Below are 20532 nucleotides of genomic sequence, written 5' to 3' on the forward strand. Positions count from 1 at the left end.
CATTTACCTACTCGAGGACGAGCAGGAATTAAGCTTGGGGATGCTGATACGTCTCCGTCATATCTATAACTTTTTATTGTTTCATGCCAATATTCTACAACTTTCATATGCTTTTGGCAACTTTTTATACTATTTTTGGGACTAACATATTGATCCAGTGCCCAGTGCCAGTTCCTGTTTGTTGCATGTTTTTTGTTTCGCAGAATATCCATACCAAACGAAGTCCAAACTCAAAAAAAACCTAAGGGGATTTTTTTTGGAATATTTATGATTTTTGGTAAGAAGAATCAACGCGAAACGATGCCCAAGGGGGTCACGAGCTCAGGAGGCACGCCCTACCACCCCCCAAGCGCACCTCGCAGGCTCGTGACCAACCCCTAAGGCGATTGGGGCCCTTCTTTCGCCGCAAGAAAGCTAATATCCGGAAGAAAATAGTGTTAAAAGGACACCTCAATCAGAGTTATGGATCTCCAGGAATTCAAGGAACGGTGAAAGGCCAGAATCGGGGAGCGCAGAAACAGAAGGACACAGAGAGAGATATCCAATCTCGGAGGGGCTCTCACCCCTCCGCCGCCATGGAGACCGTGGACCAGAGGGGAAACCCTTCTCCCATCTAGGGAGGAGGTCAAGGAAGAAGAAGAAGAAGAAGGGGGGCTCTCTCCCCCTCTCTCCCGGCGGCGCCGGAACGCCACCCGGGACATCAACGTGTGACGGTGATCTACACCAACACCTCCGTCATCTTCACCAACACCCCCATCACCTTCCCCCATCTATATTCAGCGGTCCACTCTCCCGCAACCTGCTGTACCCTCTACTTGAACATGGTGCTTTATGCTTCATATTATTATCCAATGATGTGTTGCCATCCTATGATGTCTGAGTAGATTTTCGTTGTCCTATCGGTGATTGATGAATTGCTATGATTGGTTTAATTTGCTTGTGGTTATGTTGCTGTCCTTTGGTGCCCATAATATGAGCGCGCGCGTGGATCACACCATAGGGTTAGTAGTATGTTGATAGGACTATGTATTGGAGGGCAAGGGTGACAGAAGCTTTAGCCTAGCATAGAAATTGATGCATACGGGATTGAAGGGGGCCAATATATCTTATTGCTATGGTTGGGTTTTACCTTAATGAACGTTAGTAGTTGCGGATGCTTGCTAATAGTTCCAATCATAAGTGCATAGAATCCCAAGTAAGGGATAACATGCTAGAAGTGGCCTCTCCCACATAAAACTTGCTATCGGTCTAGTAATGTAGTCAATTGCTTAGGCACAATTCCGCAACTCCTACCACCACTTTTCCACACTCGTTAAACTAACGTAATTGTTTCTTTATCGAAACAGCCCCTAGTTTTTATTTACGTGTTCTTTATTACATTGCAAACCTATCCTATCACACCTACAAAGTACTTCTAGTTTCATACTTGTTCTAGGTAAAGCGAACGTAAAGTGTGCGTAGAGTTGTATCGGTGGTCGATAGAACTTGAGCGAATATTTGTCCTACCTTTAGCTCCTCATTGGGTTCGACACTCTTACTTATCGAGAAATGCTACAATTGATCCCCTATACTTGTGGGTTATCAAAGAGCTGGGTCCGACTACGGACGTAATCAAATTATAAAGGAACAACGTCCATCCTTGCTATCCGAGGTTGCCGATGTGGAACCCATCCTATGACTGATGAAGAAGAAGAAGAAGAAGAAGAAACTCCAAATAGAACAATCATCACGCTCACGTAAAAGTATCCCTTTACCTGTACCTGCAACTATTGTTGTAGTAATCTGTGAGCCACAGGGACTCAGAAATCTCATTTCCAAAGGTATCAAGACTAGCAAAGCTTAATGGATGAGGTATGGTTAAGTGGTGAGGATGCAGCAAGCAACTAAGCATTTATTTGAGTGGCTAACTTACGAGTACAAGAATAAAAGTGCGGGTCATCTACACAAAAACAAACGTGAAGTAATAATGATCTCGAAGTGATCTTGAACACCTACTTAGGTCAAACATAACCCTACCCTGTCCTCTCTTGGATCAGAAACTCACGAGAAGAGACAGTCACAGTTACGCACACCATTGGCAAGTTTTAATTGAGTTTACTTCAAGTTTGATATGACCGGGTGTTAAATAAGTTCCCAAGTTGCCACATAACCGCGAGCATGGCTTTTTGAAAGATTTAACCCTACAGGGTTGCTCCAACTAGCCCATCACAAACTACCACAAGCTGCAACGTAAACCTCGAGCACGAAAAATATGTGATCTCCTCGGCTTCCTGGTGGAAAACTTCAACCTCGAGATAACACAAAGTATCCTCGGAATTCCTCGCCCAAGACGTTCGAGAAGGCTAAAACAAAATCCATCAAGGCCGCCCGACGTGCCGACGATCTCGATAGGAGCCACGTATCTTGTTCTCGGAGCACAATGGATGAGCTATGGTCACCACGCCAAAACAACGAGTAGCCCCGGGGAGCATTAATAAGTTGCTCTGGGTTGGACCAACACTCATGAGGAGAACTGGCCTGGGGGTTGATTAACTATCCATGGGTTAATTACTCCCTATGCGGTTCATTAGTTATTAGGCACATGTAGTGCCAATGTTGGACCTTGCTAGACGAGTTTATCCCAAAACGAAAATCAAGGGGGTCCCAATAACAACCCCAAACTTGTTAGGAGCGCTCAATTATGGAACATAACACTGGAACACAAGTAACTAGGGCGGAAATTATGGAACAAAACACCAAGCTAGAAGGACAAGCCTTCCACCTTTTACCAAGTATATAGGTGCATTAAATTAAATATCAATAATATGGTGATATTCAAAATAATCCATGTTATCACATGGAATAAGCTACACATACAACTAGCATAGCTATAAGAAGGTTGAGCAAGAGGTAACATAGCCAAACAAAGGTTTGCTAGGATGTGGAGGGGGTTAGAGGCTTTCATGACAATTTTGGGAGGCTTGACATAACAGTTGGTAGGAAGCGATACATAGCGATAGAATCGAGACAACTAGCATAGCCATGATAGTAGTGATATCTAGGGAAATGATCATCTTGCATGTGCTCCCGCTTGGAAGAAGAACGACTCCGTGAAGTAGACAAACCAACGTAGTCGACCAAATCCTCACACTTTGAAGTGGTTCGAAACTCTATCGAGAAGAAACAATCCAGAAACAAACAATCAACACACGATGAACACCACAACATATGCATGACATGATGTGCAAGAAAATATGATGCATGTTCATTTCATTATGCAAGACACTATAAAGCACAACAATCATCTTCTACACATTGAGTGAAGCTCAACATGCAACGTGTTGCATATTGATGAAACTCCATATTTGAATTACTCAGTTCACTCCCGTTTAGGTACACGGCAATGATAAATGTTGTTAAACATGACAAGAGGTGAAGCATAATTAAGCTACACTATCTACGCATTTTAAATGAGGTCGGAATCAACATATAGGATTTCCGAAGTGAGCACATATTTTAATTTCGAAATTGGTACAGATCTGCACTAATCATCTTTTACATTTATTTAACATCAAAATAAAGTGGACCATGTGATTCTACACGTCATTCTAGTCGATTTACATATATAGATCATTTAAAACGGAGCTACGGTCTAAAAGATATGACCAACACAAGATAATATGACATGGATGCAAAACGTATGCAAATGACAGCCACAAGCATGTTAAAATATAGATGCAAAAAGATATTACGAAACTAAATAACATTCTAGCCAAGTTTAAATGAGGCCAGAACAACTAATAATAATTCTGAAAAGTCCCCAGATGCAAAATAAAGTTTCGATACTATTCTTCCCATAACACAAATTTAGAGTTGTTAAACAGCAAAATAAATGCCATCATGTTTTTCTACACATTTTTCTAGTCAAGTTACATACGTGGATCATTTTAATTGAAGCTACGGTTAATTAGTTATAAAATAAATCATTATAACATGGCATCTACACAAATTAAATGCAAACAACAGGTTAAACATTTTTATCATGGATGCAACTGGGATATTGTAAAACTACACAAAATTCTAATCATTTTACATGTTCAAATCATGTTAATCTGATGCATGGTTAACTATTTATAGGCATTTTAAAAACATGCATTTTTGTGGAATTCTTAGATTCCTCGGATAATAGACAAATTCGTCGTGACACAAAAAATACAACAGGCCACACAGGTGAGCGTTGGATACTAAGTTGTGCCCATGGCGGCTAATAGAGCAAAGGGACTGGGCTAGGGGTCCTCACGTTGGGCCAAGGCCCGGTCAGTGGAGCTGGCTGGGCTGGGGCGCGACCCATGCGAGGCGCGCTCGGTCTAGCCCAGGGCAGGCCAACAGGGACGAGGCCGGCCTACGGGGCACTGCGGCATGGCCAATGCGGGAGGTCAAGGACATCATCCCCATGCTCGAACTGGCGATGAGAGGTGGCCGCCGGCGGCGGTCTCCGGGGCGGCGACGGGGCAAGGCCGGGGATAGCGACAGCGGCGGTTCCTCGGGCGACCGGATTCGGCGAGGAGGAGGCGGGGCCGGTGACCGGCGGCTGGATCCGCATGGGGCAAGGCGGCGTGCGGTTTGGGCAGCGGCGACGGGGCACCAGCTGACGGCAACTTGTCGGCGGCGGTGCAGACGAGGTGGAGGCGGTGAGGGGAACTGTCATCTCGGGCTGGAGGCGACGGGGCTCTGAGAGCGAATGACGGGAGCGGCACGGAGGCGCGAGGGAGCTCGGCTCCATGTGGGGAGGAGCGCGGGTGCGTGCGCTGCGGGCTGCGGCTGGTGTGGTCGCCCGACACGTGCGAGGATGAAATCTGAGCCCAGATTTTAGATCCGAGGGCCAGATTTGGCTGGGGCGGCTAGAGTTGCGGGATAGGGAGGAGGTGGATCTAGCATGTGGGGTTTTTGGAGGAGGGTGGGTGCAATTTTGGCAAGGGTGAACCCTAGAGAGCGAGGGGGCTCTCTTCACAAGGTGGGTTATATATAGGGATTGGACTATGGTGGGTCGGATGACGTCCGTCCAATCGTGATTCGGCGACCGCGAATGGATGGTGCGGCTAGGTGGGTCTAGTGGGTTGTATAGATGGGCTAGGAAGGGATGAGAGGGAGATTTGCGGTCTGGCACAAGATTTTTGAACACTCAAATGTCCGATGAATAAAATGGCTAGTGTCGCTAGTAAGCTGGTGCAGTTCCAAGAAAAGCGTCGTAGCAGATTCTACATGTGAGGCGGAGTACATGGCTGCCTCGGAGGCAGCTAAGGAGGGTGTTTGGATGAAGCAATTCATGACGGATCTTGGAGTTGTGCCGAGCGCACTAAATCCAATAACTCTGTTATGTGACAACACTGTGCCATTGCTTTAGCAAAGGAACCAAGGTTTCACAAGAAGACCAGACACATCAAACGACGCTTCAAGCTTATCCGTGACTACGTCGAAGGAGAGGGCGTAAATATTTGCAAAGTGCACACTGATCTGAATGTAGCAGATCCGCTGACTAAACCTCTTCCACAAGCAAAGCATGATCAACACGAGAACTGTATGGGTGTTAGATTCATTCCAATGTAAATCGCATAGCGATGTGAGACTAGATTATTGACTCTAGTGCAAGTGGGAGACTGTTGGAAATATGCCCTAGAGGCGATGTTATTATTATATTTCCTGTTTCAAGATAATCGTTTATTATCCATGCTATAATTGTATTGAATGAAAGCATAGATACATGTGTGGATATATAGACAAAACAATGTCCCTAGCAAGCCTCTAGTTGGCTAGCCAGTTGATCAAGGATGGTTAAGGTTTTCTGACCATATGCAAGTGTTGTCTCTTGTAACTGGATCACATCATTAGGAGAATCATGTGATGGACTAGACCCAAACTATGAACGTAGCATGTGATCGTGTCACTTTGTTGCTATTGTTTTCTGCGTGTCAAGTGTTCATTCCTATGACCATGAGATCATGTAACTCGCTGACATCGGAGGAATACCTTATGTGTATCAAACGTCACAACGTTACTATGTGACTATAAAGATGCTCTACAGGTATCTCCGAAGGTGTCCGTTGAGTTAGCATGGATCAAGACTGGGATTTGTCACTCCGTGTGATGGAGAGGTATCTCGGGGCCCACTCGGTAATACAACATCATATACAAGCCTTGCAAGCAATGTGACTCGAGTGTAAGTCACGGGATCTTGTATTACGGAACGAGTAAAGAGACTTGCCGGTAACGAGATTGAAATAGGTACAGGGATACCGGCGATAAAATCTAGGGCAAGTAATATACTGAAGGACAAAAGGAATGATATACGGGATTATATGAATCCTTGGCACAGAGGTTCAACCGATAAGATCTTCGTAGAATATGTAGGATCCAATATGGAAATCCAGGTCCCGCTATTGGATATTGACCAAGGAGTGTCTCGGGTCATATCTGCATAGTTCTCGAACCCGCAGGGTCTGCACACTTAAGGTTCGATGATGTTTTAGTATAGTTGTCGCGTTGTGACGTTGACTATAAAGGTGTTCTACATGTATCTCCGAAGGTGTCCGTTGAGTTAGCATAGTTCTCGAACTCGCAGGGTCTGCACACTTAAGAGAGAGAGAGCGAGAGAGAGAGGGGGAGGGAGAGGGAGAGGGAGAGGAAGAGGGAGAGAGAGAAAGAGAGAGAGAGAGAGGGAGGGAGGGAGGGAGGGGAGGGGAGAGAGGGAGAGGGAGAGAGGAAGGGGACGGGGAGGGGGAGGGAGGGAGTATTCAATTATTTTTTTGAATAATTTTCAACAATTTAAAAATGTGTTTTTGAAGAGTTTATTTTGTATATATATGTCAAACATTTTAAAGTATAAATAAAAAAAGGAAAAAAATCACGGCCTACCGCATGATTGGGCCGGCCCATCTCGGCTCCCTCTGACATGAGGCTTGCCCCGTGCTCGTTGAAAGCGAGACATAGGGGCGGTCCGGACTGCAAACCCGCATGCCGCAACCGAACCAGCCTGACATGGCCGAGGACACCGACAAGTAGGTTCTGCCATTACATCATGCGTTAGACGGAAAATGCTATTTGTCGCTCTTTGCATCAAGATGTCGGGGCTTCGTACAAGGATAAAGAGGAATCGACGCGATCTAGGCTGGACCATTACCGGCTGCAGGGATCCCGGGAACCTTCTAGACATTCCCACACGATTTTTTCCTTGAACCGGTTTTACATTTTTCATTTCCTTTTTCATTTATACTTTCCTGTTTCTTTTTTTATGTTTCTGTTTATAAAATGTTGGGTCTTTTCAAAAAATGATATGGATTTCTCAAAAAATGGTTGGGTTTTTCAAAAAGTGTTCTTCAAATTCAAAAAAATATATTAGTTTAAAAAAATGTTCTCGGTTTTCAAAAAATGTTCTTCAAATTCTGTTTCTACTTTTTTTTCAAAAAATTGTTCTGGATTTTCAATACAAAATCTGAATTTTCACACAATTATCCGGATTTTCAAAAAATGTTCTTCAAATTCGGAACATAATCCTTCCTTTCTTCAAAAAAATCTTCGGGAATTTCAAAAAATATTCTGAATTTTCAAAAAATGTTTGGGTTTTCCAAAAATTGTTCTTCAGATTCTAAAAATGTTTTTGCGTTTTAGAAAAATGTTCTAGATTTTAGAAAAATGTTCTAGAATTACAAAAAATGTTTTAAAATTTCGAAAAAACTTCTGGATTCAAAATAAATGTTCCATATTTTTAAAAATAATTCTTAAAATTTGGAAAATGCTTTTGCTAATTAGAAAAATGTTTTTCGATTTTCAAAAAATGTACTGGGTTTTCGATAAATGTTCTTCAAATTTTGTTTCTGCTTTTCTTTAAAAAAAATAATAAATGTTCGGGATTTTTAAAAAATGTACTGGTTTTTCAGAAAATGTTATTCAAATTCGGAAAGTGTTTCTGCTCTTTTTCAAAAAAAAATGTGGATTTCAAAAAATGTTCAGGATTTTCCAAAATTAATTTTCAAATTCTAAAATGGTTTTTTTCTTTTCAGAAAATTGGTCTGGTTTTTTAGAAAACGTTCTATAATTTCAAAAAATGTTCAGGATTTTTAAAATTTTCTTCAAATTCGAAAAGTGTTTATTTTATTTGAAAATGTTCTCGATTTAGAAAAATCAAAAAATGTTCTTCAAATTCTATTTCTCCTTTTCTTCCAAAAAATGTTCTTGATTTTCAAAAAAAGTTCTTGATTTTGGTAAAGTGTTCTTGATTTTCAAAAAGATATTGGGATTTTAAAAAATGTTCTCGATTATCAAAAAATGTACTGGGTTTTCAAAAAATGTTCTTAAAATTATATTTTCATCTTTTTTCAGAAAAATGTTCTGAGTTTTCAAAAAATGTTCTGTATTTTAAAAAAATGTTTGAGATTTTCAGAAAAAAAATTATATTTTCAAAATATGTACTAGGCTTTTTAAAAATGTTATTATATTTCTGCTTTTTTCAAAAAAGTGATTTTAATTTTCAAAAAATGATCGGGATTTTCAAAAAATGTATTGGGCTTTCAAAAAATTCAACGTTTATTCTTTTTGATAAAAGAGAAAAAAAGAAAAATTGAAAGAAAAACGTCCCAAAAATAAAAAAGAAATAAGCAGAAAAAAAGAAGCTACAATTGTCGTGTGCCTACTCGGCCGGCCCAGTCGGGGGTCGCCGTGTGTGTGGGAGGGACTCCCTGCTGCAGCGAGCGGCATGTAGGAGTTTTCGCATTAGGCCTTACACACAAACGTGCCGAAAAACAGCACATGACATAGGCTCGTGCATACCCGCGGTCCATCCATCATGAACTTCCAAGGCATCATCATCCTTGCAAATCAGTTGACGGGAAAAGCCCTTTTAAGGCGCTCGTGGCACCCGCACTGCGTAACTGACAAAGCAAAGGCTCTCCTCGAATGCTAAGGCTCCTAGGAGGCGGTACTCCAGCATCTTTTATATAAGGGAAACGTTTCTACCCGACGCGTCACCCGAACCGTTTGGGTCGGACGCATCGCATGCGTCCGATCCCCGCGGATCGCGCGTTCCCCTTGCGCACGCACTGCCATCGCCCCCTCGCGTACTTCCCCTGCGCAGGCACTGACGCACGCCCCTCGCACCTTCGCTGGCGCTGCTGCAAATCACCATTACCGGATGGAAGGCCATCGCCGGTGCTGGGGCCGAGTCAAGGGAGATATCATTGATGCCTCCTGCTATGGACGCATCCATGTGTATGTATATATTAAAAAAAAAGCTACAAGCGTGTGCGAAAAAGCTTCAACCGGTATTAAAAAAGCTTCAACCGTCATGAAAAAAAAGCTACGAACATTGACTGAAATTTTGCTACAAGCGTTGGCATGGCCGAGCTGCATCAATGATAAAAAAATGCTACAACCATTATACAAATTTGCTACATCCCTCATTCTGTTTTGTTGCAACCGTATTATTTTTTGCTACAAGCGTTGGCATGACGAGTTGCAACCATGATGAAAAAATGCTACAACCATTATACAAATTTGCTACATCCTTCATTCTATTTTGTTACAATTGTATTGTTTTTTGCTACGAGGAACTACAACTTCCTGCCACACCGAGGGGCGAGTACGGAGCTGCAACGACGACCGGCAGCGAGGAGGATGGCGACCGACGGCGACGGGGACGAAGAGTGTATCCTAGCGGCATGGGACTGCAGGGGAGGAGGTCCAAGTGAGGGGGTGGCCGGCGACAAGGGCGGTCGGGGTGGGCGCGCGGAAGAAGAAGGCAAAGAAGTCAACGCGGGGGGAAAAGGGGAGAGGAGAGGGGGATCAGGCGGTTGGAAATTGTTGCATCAGGCGGCTCGGGCGCGACAGGCCGAAACTGATGGGCCGGCGCGCCAGCGCCTAGCACTCCCCTTTATATAATAAGTGGTACATCATACTCATTGCTCAACGACATGAATCACAAAGCTATGTGAGAGCATCACTAGCAAATACTTATAGCCTCGTACCGCCCGCTCGCCGCCCACACGCAGCTATATAAGTCGCCCCTCCCTCGTTAGTGGGCGCACATCTCCCGCCACAACCCTTCTCTCTCTCTCGCGCGCCGTCGACGCTCCTCTTTCCCCTTTCATCGCCGATGCTCCTCTCTTTCCACCGATGACCATGGCCAAGCGCTACCCCGCGACGGAGCGGCAAACGGCTTCGGTCGCCGCCACCTGCACGTGTCCGAGGCCCGCCTCCTTTACGAGACGGGCTACCCGACGCCACCGGACATGCGGGTGTCGGGCTTGTGGAGGCTAAGCGCCGGCGGAGTCCCGGTGCCATTGCCGCCCTCTCGAGCTGACCGGCACGCAGACATCTCGCGCAACCGATCATCGCTGCTGGAGAGGTCGCGGAACCAGTCGAGTTACACCCACCGACAGCAACACCCTATGGACGACGTACTTCAAACGACACCAAACCGAACAGCTCGCCGCCACCAAGGGCGCTGAACCCCGCAGCCGCTTCAACTCCGAGGGGCGACGCCTACGGTGAGGGGTCGCTGGCCGCACGTTGGACGTCATCCTCGAGCACGTCGAGGATGACAACTCGCCGCGGTTGGAGTACCCGACGCCCCTCTCCTCCTCCCACCGCTGTGGTAGTTCATGGACGCCGAGGCGCATGGTTACATTGTCCTCCTCCTCGTCCGGCTCCCGCTCCCGCTCCTCCGGGTCGCCGGCGCTCCTCCCCGTCAAGCCGAAGCCGCGAGAGACGCCGCTCGGGCGGCGCACGCGCAGCGACGGCCTCGTCATCAATGAGGCCTCCTTCTCCCGCCTCGTCAAGCCGAAGACTGAGCCGTCATTGGAGTTTGTTCTTCATCGAGTCATTAGCATCATCAATTGGGTCACCCGCCAAATAATGTAGTTGAGTCCCTCGTTCAGTCAAATAAACTCTTGTTCATCGAGTAATGACACTTTCATTTGTGATGCATGTCAACGTGTTAAGAGTCATCAATTACCTTATAATAATTATTCCCATGTTTCTTCAAAACCACTTGAGCTCATTCATATTGATGTGTAGGGCCTGCCCTCGCCTCCTCCGGAGGTTTTAAATTTTATGTTGGCTTTGTTGATGACTTTAGCCGCTTTACATGGATTTATCTCCTTAAGAATAAATATGATGTTGAACAAGTTTTCTATAATTTTCAAGCTCATGTCGGACAACTCCTCAACACAAAAATCCAGGTCGTACAGTCTAATTTGGGAGGGGGGGGGGGGTACCATCGCTTACATAACTTTTTTCAACGTGTAGGTATTTCCCATCGTGTGTCATGTCCACACACCTCTCAACAAAATGGTATCGCTGAACAGAAGCATCGTCACTTGGTTGAAACCAGGCTTGCTCTCCTCGCACACTCCAATCTTCCTCTCCGTTATTGGGATGACATGCCTAGCCGGACCCTCAAAAATATGACACCTCTGACTCGCCTTCTTGACATCAATCACGATTATCTGTTTCGCCTTACCATTTTGAGGTGATGTGTGAGGACAAGAGAACTGGTACACAATGTCATTGGATGAGAAGAAAGAGCGAAGTGACGTGTTGATAAATTCACCGCCATTATCACATTGCATACTTTTGATAATCACGTGAAATTGGGTGTGAACAAATGTGAAGAAGCGTTGTAGAACGGTGGATGTCTCGGATTTGTTGCGTAGGGGGAATGTCCATGGGAAGTGGGTGTAGTCGTCCAAAATGACAAGATAATATTGATAGCCTGAAAAACTTACAATTGGTGACGTCCACAAGTCACAATAGATTAAATCAACAGGAGCAAATGTTTTGCTATGAGAAGAAGGGAATGGGGGGCGTGGTTGGCGCCCTAGTTGGCAAGCACTACATGGAACATGAGGAGCCTTATTACAATCACTAAGAAAGTCGTGAGAGAGTGAAGAGAGGGTGTGAGCACTAGGGTGGCCGAGGCGGCGGTGCCATAGATCCGAGGTGGTGGTGAGGAGTGCGGACGCCCGGGCCGGAGGGTTGGCAATGAAGGGGTAGAGATCGTCGGTGCTAGCGGAGATCATGAGTACTTGTCGAGTGTGAAGATCCTTCACAAGAAAACCACAGGGAAAAAATTCAACAGAACATGAGTTATCTTTTGTAAACTTTCGGACGGAGATAAGGTTGGTAATAACATTGGGAGAAACAAGAATATCGGTGAGACGAAAATCGTGAGGGGGAGAGTGGCAGAGCCAGTGGCCGTGACGGGGAGGTGTTGGCCATTGCCAACAAGTATGATAGATGGAACATGCCGTAACGAATGTCTAGACGAGGTCAAGTTACCTTGGCTGCCGGTCACATGCGAAGAGGCGCCACTGTCCAAGTACCACTCGGGGGTTAGTTGGGTGTTGATGCCGGAGTTGCTGAAGGCGGCGTTGAGCATGGCGAGGTGTTCCCATGACGGCGGAGGATATGGTGAGGGTGGCGGTGCCGGCAAGTACATGGGGTATGCATGTGCGTGGGCGCCGGGCCGGGGTCCCAAAACACCAGCTGCATTGGGAGGGACCCAGCCGAGGTGTGGCGATGGCAAGGCCATGCCATAGGGCGCGAAGTAGCCAGTGAAGGGTGAGAACGCCGGTTGGGAGGGGTGGCCTCCACGAGAGGAGTCACCGCGCCCGCGACCACGTCCACGGCCGCGATCACCATCACCGCGACCACGTCCAAAGGGCTATTGTGGAGGATGTGGAGGACACTGGGTGCGATAACCACCGCGGTCAGAGGGGGTGCGATCGATGGAGACAGTGCCAGAGCCACGGTCACCGCCAGGCAGGGCAAAGGCCGAGGCACTCTCCTCGGCGACGCGTTGCGCCTGCGATTCCTTGGCGAGGACGAGGCAGGAGAGGACGGTATTGAAGGGCAGCTCCTGGTCGCCGAAGACGACGCGAATGGTGTCGAGGCGCTTGTCAAGGCCATGGAGGAACTGGGTGGTGAGGTCGGTTTCACTGACGGCGTGGTCGATGTCAGTGAGGCACTCGGTGAGGAGCTTCATGCGGCGAGCGTACTCGGAGACGGAGAGATCGCCCTGCTTCAAGTTTCGGTACTGCCGGTTGAGAACCATGAATCGGGCGACGCGATTGGCACGGAAGAACTCGCGGATTTTCTTCCGGATGGAGTATGTGGTGGCGCCGACGACATGATCGATCATGGGATCCGCAAGAGTGGCATAGATCCAGAGGGGGCGACGTGGGCATCGAGCTCAAGGTAGGCGGCATTGGCGTTGGGAGGCGGCGGGTGTTCGATGAGGTAGAGGACATCGTAGGGGACCAAGACCATGAGAAAGAAGGATTTCCACTTATGGTAATTGTGATCGGAGGGGTTGAGAAGAAACTTGATGTGGTTGGTGATATGATCGAAGAAGATGGGGTGGCGGGGTGTGGATGGCGTCGGCGTGGATGGCGGCGGAGGTGAGATGAAAAGGGGGGTGAACTGAGATCCAGGGACGGGAGAAGAACCTTGAAAGAGGAAGGGCGGCGTAGGCGCCACGGGGGAGGCCGAGGTAGCGTGGGCGGCGTTGGACGCCTTGGAGGAGGCGGCGGCCGGCGTGGAGCCGGAGCTCAGGGCAGCGAAAGAGGAGGAGGAGGAGGCGGCATGCTCGGCCATGGGATTTCTGGAAAACTGATACCAAGTTGGAGATGATCATGAAAGATTACATGAATGGGTTAATATAGGGAGATAGTCACCGGAAATGCAATTTGGCTCTCAGGTCCAGATGCTCCTGCAATCTCGACCGCGCAGGCACCTCGTGATGCTCGCCTCTGCAAGTATTTCCTAGCGTATTCGTCTTAAATAAATGGACCCCTGGCCCACGTCCTAGACGGTGGAAATGTCCTGGCTCGTTAACACCACATCGGTACAGACGGACTTGGACGGTCTAGTACCAACAGTTTCCATCATGTGCAGGGTGGGTGTCGGGATCGTGCTCTGCCACAAGCTCGACGCCGTAGTCAGCTTTGTCTTCCCCGTCTGCCGCAGGCTTCACGTCGGCGTCGGACAGATCGAACTCCGGCGACACCACATCCCACGACACCTATACTAAGTCTTGCCCAGCTTCGTCTTCCCCGTCTGCCGCAGGCTTCGGACAGATCGAACTCCGGTGTCACCACATCCCGCAGCACCTGTACTAAGTTTTGCTCCTCCACGACGACCACTTCATGGTTTCCTTGCAGATCTGGTACGCGGACAGCGCTCGTTCTCTCCAGGCCATGGCTCATGCCACCATCAGCCGACCCCTCCCACTAATTTGCCGCAAATCGAAAATTATCATTTGTCGCAAACTTCGCTGCAAAGATGAATTGACATTGCTGCATAAGAAAGCTTCGTACAACCAATAACGTCAACCACCAGCAGAACTTACAGAAGGGCGTGTCAAGCTTCAACGCCATGATTAGAACAGCTGCGATGCATGACTCCTCCACGAAGATGGACAGCCTGCCATTGATTCTACAACTCCTCGCGCGGTTGTCTCTCGGATCAAAAAGGAAATCAAGTTTTGACCAACGGGGGAATAACCCTCACCTGTCGCCATTAGGAGGTGCGCCAGCACCGCCCGCGCCCGCTGCAACCAGTTTTTGATGTCAAAAACTATGGATCCTGGAGGCGCCGCCGCCGCCGCCCACTCACAGCTCGCTCATCTCTCCAGTCCATGTTTTCTTTTTTTCGAACCGCAGCGGAGCTGGTCTCCATCAATTATTTTTCCATCCGACACGTGGGGCAGACTAACGGTGAGAATAGTCCAATCAACAATCTGTAGGTGTCCAGGTACAGATGCGTCCCCCCATGACCGAGACGTAACGCCGCTGCCCGCGTCGCTTTCCACCGTACGTACGCACAAACGGAGGTAGAATAGTATTTCAAGTTTTATATTCGTATTTGACAACGCAATGATGACTAGTACAGATCCCAATGCATAGCTGTGTGGTGGGGATATCGGGATCAACTGGACCAAAACGCCCCTCCCGAGCGTCCTATACATGTGGCAAAGGGCCGACGTGCTCTCTCCCGTGATCCTATACACGTGGTACACAACAATTACAATAAACTTTGTCTAACAAGTAGTTCACGATGCTAATACTCCCTCCATTTCGGGTTTCAGTTTATAAGGCTTGCACGTGTATCTAGGTCGTCAATTTGATCAACTTAATAAAAGACATATATTACAAAAAATATATCATTAGAAACTTTAGATGTTCAATTTTTTAATGATATAATTTTTGTGTTAAACAATATATTTTATATAAGTTAAATTGATGACCTAGATACACGTGCACGCCTTATAAACTGTGATGGAGGGAGTATGAGAAACTGGGCAAAATTAACAAAAATGACCCCTGAGGGAAAGAACTCACGGAGTGACCCCTCGCGGGAAATATTCCACCCGCCTGACCCTTTTGTGTGGCGCCCGACACCTAGGCGCCACACTACACTGTGTGACGCCTAGCCGTTCGGCGCCACACCCCCCGACCACCTGGCAGGGAGGGCCCACCCCCCAGGCCGTGTGACGCCTAAGCCTCAGGCGTCACACATTGTAATGTGTGGCGCCGAACGCTTAGGCGCCACACATTGACTTAACTGGCCACGGGCCAGCCCCCCTCCCCACCCCCTCCCCATTCCCCTCCCTCATTCAAACAGAAACTACAACGGCGACGGCTGGCTCTCCTCGAATCCCTAATCCCCTCCCCCATCTCCTTCAGATCTGATGATTTCTTCCTTGGATTGATCCCCCAAGGTAATCTCCTCCCCCATCCCTTCCGTTTCCCATCCTTCTATCCAAGTGTATTAGGTTTTTGTTGAGTAGATTTGTTGGCCGGGAATGACAATGTCAACCGCGTTAAGTATGCCTTGATGGCGATCCGATATGACACATATTTCCCTCTCAAACGGTAATACTTTGGTTCTCAAAATATACAAGAACCATTCCCAGTTAACATTGTTCTCTGCCTCAACCAAAGCAAAAGCCAAAGGCATCAACCGGTTATTGGCATCACTTGCTATTGCAACCAACAAAGTGCCCTTGAATTGTCCGGTCAAAAACGTGCCATCGATGGAGATGACAGGACGACAGTGCTGGAAAGCCCTCACACATTGCTCAAATGCCCAAAATGCACGGCCAAATACGCGGACCCTATTTCCATTGAGAATCCTTGTTTTCTCCCCATACGGCTCGACCACATGAACCATGCCCGGGTTAGTGTGGGCAATAGCTCCCAACAACCTAGGTATGCGGTTGTATGCTTTCTCCCAATCACCATACAACATCTTGAATGCGGCTTGCTTTGCTTTCCATGCCTCATCATATTTCACCTCGTAGTGAAAGAGGGCTTTCACAAGGTCTTGTACGCTTTTTATGCTCATTGTAGGAAGAGAAGAGATGGAGTTGGAAAGCCTATAAGCGATAAACTCGGAGGTGAGTTGTCTATGGCTTTGCGACGAAAGGGCACCATCAACCCTCTTGCCTCGACACATGTGAGGCATACAACTGACAATGTTCCATCCTGGCCCTCCTTTCCATGGTCTTGCACGGACAATCCAAGGACATCCTCTATCCTCACGTGCAACCGTGTAACGCAGCTTCATGTTTGAATGAACAACTTTGTGTGGCCTATAATGCGTAACAGAATATTTATCCAACCACATCATCAGTTCAAAGAATGTTTCGAACTTTGACCCCGGCAAAATAATATTCTTCCCATGTGTGTCCCGATGAGAAGGTGGCCTAACTCCAAACAATATGCCTTCGCCTCCGTCAACCACGGCTTCATCCGCAAGGCTAAGATCCTCGAACAATGGTGTCCGGTGATCACGCTTTAATACCTTCGTGAAAGCTTCAGCCTCCTTTGTCGTGAACCATTCCTAATCAACTTCTTCATCGGGACCATCATCGTCAGACTCGGAGGCATAGACACGTGAGTACGGAATAGAATGGTCCATTGTCTCTTGCAAATTATATTTGTCCAAATCACCAAGATTGTTGTCATGAAGAACATTACCATCATTCTCATCATCATCATGCTCATCATTAGCCTATACCAATGGTTCATGTTCAATGTTGACCTCTTCGTTGGCCTCATCGACACAAGAAAGAGGTTCAATGTTGGCCTCTTCGTTGATGGGTGCAGGAATAGCTTCAACAATCGAAGAGGCAACCCGGTTCAAATCCAACAAGTTAGGAACATTTGTTTTGATGGCAAATAACTCTAGAGCCTTGTCTAGTGATTCGGCCACCGTATCCTTGTATGCAAGCCAACGTTCCTCCAAGTTGACACGCATGGTCTTCCAACGAATGTGCATTCCGAATCCCACATTATGCCTACCATCAAACTCAACTACATCACTAGGGTCCATCCAATTCAAATCCTTTCGGACTTGTTCCAACAATTCACCATAGCTAGGACACAAATCGAACACCATGTCAAGCTCATCCGGGTCCGGATCAATATTGCCTTTTAAAAAGGCATCCTTGTCCACGTGATGAACATAAACACATGTTCTTCCCATACCTAAACAACAAAACATAGAACCTTTTTTATAAGCAATTATACAATTACAATAACCCTAGCCTAACTTCCAAATAACCCTAACCCCATCATAACCCTAACACAACCAAACATCCCTAACCCTAGCCTAACCATAGCCTAACCCTAGCCTAACCCTAAAACAACCATAATGCAAACATCCAAACAACCCAAATCCTAACCCCATCATACCCCTTATCCTAACATACAAACAAATACAACAATATCATATACATCCCACATTTCATGAAAAACTAGGGTTTCCTCAAATTTGCAAAAAAAAGACCACAAAAGATTTTTCTTTGGATGAGAATGAGGGGAGAGGTGAGGATTACCTTAGTGGAGTGATTGGACAACAAATGTCCGGTCCAAACCTTCAGATTTGGTGATTTAGAAAAGGATTTGAGGGAGGGGCAATGGCTGGGAGAGTTTGCTGGGGGAGGGGAATGAGGAGGGGTGGGGAGGGGGGCTAGCCCGTGGCCAGTTAAGCCAATGTGTGGCGCCTAAGCGTTCGGCGCCGCACATTACAATGTGTGACGCCTGAGGCTTAGGCGTCACACGGCCTGGGGGGTGGGCCCTCCCTGCCAGGTGGTCGGGAGGTGTGGCGCCGAACGGCTAGGCGTCACACAGTGTAGTGTGACGTCTAGGTGTCGGGCGCCACACAAAAGGGTCAGGCGGGTGAAATATTTTCCCCGAGGGGTCACTCCGTGAGTTCTTTCCCCAGGGGGTCATTTTTGTCAATTTTGCCGAGAAACTGCAATCTGTCATTTTTGTTTCCTGAAGCTTGTCCTGCAGGTGCAGGTTCCAAGGAGCAACGTCCATCTACAATTGACGTTCTACTCCCTCCGTTCTTAAATATAAGACCTTTTAGAGATTGTACTATAAACTACATACGGATGTACTTAGACATATTTTAGAGTGTAGATTCATTCATTTTGCTCCGTATGTAGTCTCCTAGTGAAATTTCTAAAAAGTCTTATATTTTGAAACGGAGGGAGTAGAAGACACGTCCCACGTGCATGCTACAGCGCCATGCATCCAGCCGGCGTGTAGCACGTCTGATCGCACAAAATCAAGCTCCAGCTCCAGGAAATCCTTCTCAGCTTGGGCTTGACACTCCCATGAGCGCGTCAGGGCCCCGTGTTGCAGTAGCTGCACCGGCCGCTCCTCCATCGCCGCCGGCTCCTCCGATGGCCGCACCGCCGGCCTCTTTGATGCCCCCGGCCGCACCGCCGGCTCCTTCGAAAACCCCTACCATCGAGCGCATGCACAACAATGTCTGCTGCCCGAAGATCCGCACTAACGGCACTATCCGGTACAATCCGTACCGCCGCAGTTTCAATGTTGTCGTATCCGCTTCGTCTAGGCACCGACAGGCTACGTAGGGCAAAATTAATAAATTTAACCTACGGACGAAAGTATTTCACAAACTAAATCATGTTTAAAAAAATCACGCAACTAACCCTATTGTATGGCGCCCGACAATCAGGCGTCACATTACATTGTGTTGTGTCTTTGTCTTAGACGTCACATAGTGTAATATGACGACTATACCTTAGACGTCAGACTAGGTTTCGGACGCCACATAACATAGTATCGAACATCACACAGTATAGTGTGACGGCTAAAACAAAGACGTCATAAAAAAGGATTAGACGGGTGAATATTTTACAAAGAATTTATTTTGTGAAATAGTTTCGTTCTTGGATCAATTTTTTTCATTTTCCCTCAACGTACTGCAACGTGGTCACTCGTCCCACGTCCCTTCGGCACCAACATTATCAGTTGCAAGTGAATTTTCAAAGTAAAGCAACACCCTGATGGCTCTCTTGACAAATATACAAGGCTCGACTGGTTGCTCGTGGGTTTACTCAGGAATATGGTATTGATTACCTTGACACATTTATTAGCCCAGTTGTTAAACCGTACCGTCTTGTGCTCTAGCTTGCTGTTTCACAGGGACGGTGTCTGCGGCAAATTGATGTCAGCAATGCATTCTTTCATGGTGTGCTTCATGAGGATGTGTATATGCAGCAGCCACCTGGCTAAGGACACTCATTACCCTCATCATGTTTGCAAACTTCGGAAGTCTATTTACAGGTTGAAACACTCTCATAGCATGTAAATGACCACTGCAATCTGTTATTTCGGTTGCCATCAAAGACCTTGGCCGTCTTGCTTACTTCCTTGGATTGAAGCCACCTACAATTTCAGGGGAATGGTGCTCTCTCAGCAAAAATATGCTAATGACTTTCTTCATCATGCACATATGAAGAATTGCATGGAGGTTTCTGCTCCCATGTCAGACACAAACAAGTTGGCAGCACAACTTGGCACGATGACGCCTTCAGGAGTATGGTTGGAGGGTTACAGTATCTCACACTCACTCGTCCTACGGTATCTCACACTCACTCGTCCTGATATTTCATTTGTTGTAAACAAGGTGTGTTAATATCTGCCCAAGCCCACGGATATGCATTGGGAAGTGTCAAGCGCATACTAAGGTATATCAAGGATACTGTGGCGACTGGACTTCACATTCGTCGATCAAGCTCCACACTTCTGAGTGTCTTCACGGATGCTGATTGGGCCGGATGACTTGATGACAGACGCTTCACTGGCGGTTTTGTGGTCTTCTTTGGACCTAACCTAATTTCATGGAGTGCTCGAAAACAGCCCACAGTGTTACGATCTAGTACCGAAGAAGAATACAATGCCCTTGCAGCTACTTGGGTGCAATTTTTGCTTAGGAAACTGGGAGTACCCACCTCAGTGCAAATCCTGTATTTCATGCAAGGACAAAGCATATCGAGGTGAATTTCCACTTCATCGGACAAAAAGTGGCGCAAAGAGCATTGGATCGGACAAAAAGTGGCGCAAAGAGCATTGGATGTCCGTTTTGTGTCCTCCGATGATCAAGTGGCAGATGCTTTCACTAAACCTGCTACAAAGATAATGTTGGAGAAATTACGATGTAATCTCAACCTTGTGGCTG

General features: G+C 47.0%; 2 protein-coding genes across 7 annotated transcripts in view; both read right to left on the reverse strand.

Annotated features, from left to right (window-relative positions):
• Positions 1–2776: 2776 nt before the first annotated feature.
• Positions 2777–20532, reverse strand: part of LOC123412438 — a 63100-nt gene continuing 45344 nt past the window's right edge. The window contains exon 13 of one of the 6 annotated variants that reach the window (XR_006613511.1): positions 2777–3149. The gene's annotated coding sequence lies outside the window, so the exon portion shown is untranslated. Of the gene's footprint in view, positions 3150–9296; positions 9696–11709; positions 12075–19201; positions 19740–20260; positions 20482–20532 lie in introns of those variants that run through there. The other 5 variants (XR_006613515.1, XR_006613514.1, XR_006613510.1 and 2 more) reach the window with 5 other exon arrangements.
• LOC123412439 lies at positions 12090–15166 on the reverse strand. The gene is made up of 2 exons (XM_045105387.1): positions 14381–15166; positions 12090–14305 (listed from the first exon to the last, which is right to left on the reverse strand). Exon 2 carries the CDS (start codon positions 13169–13171, stop codon positions 12695–12697), a length of 477 nt encoding a protein of 158 aa, XP_044961322.1. The 5' UTR covers positions 13172–14305; positions 14381–15166; the 3' UTR covers positions 12090–12694.

Source organism: Hordeum vulgare, chromosome 7H (assembly GCF_904849725.1).
Source record: "Hordeum vulgare subsp. vulgare chromosome 7H, MorexV3_pseudomolecules_assembly, whole genome shotgun sequence".
NCBI lineage: Eukaryota > Viridiplantae > Streptophyta > Magnoliopsida > Poales > Poaceae > Hordeum > Hordeum vulgare.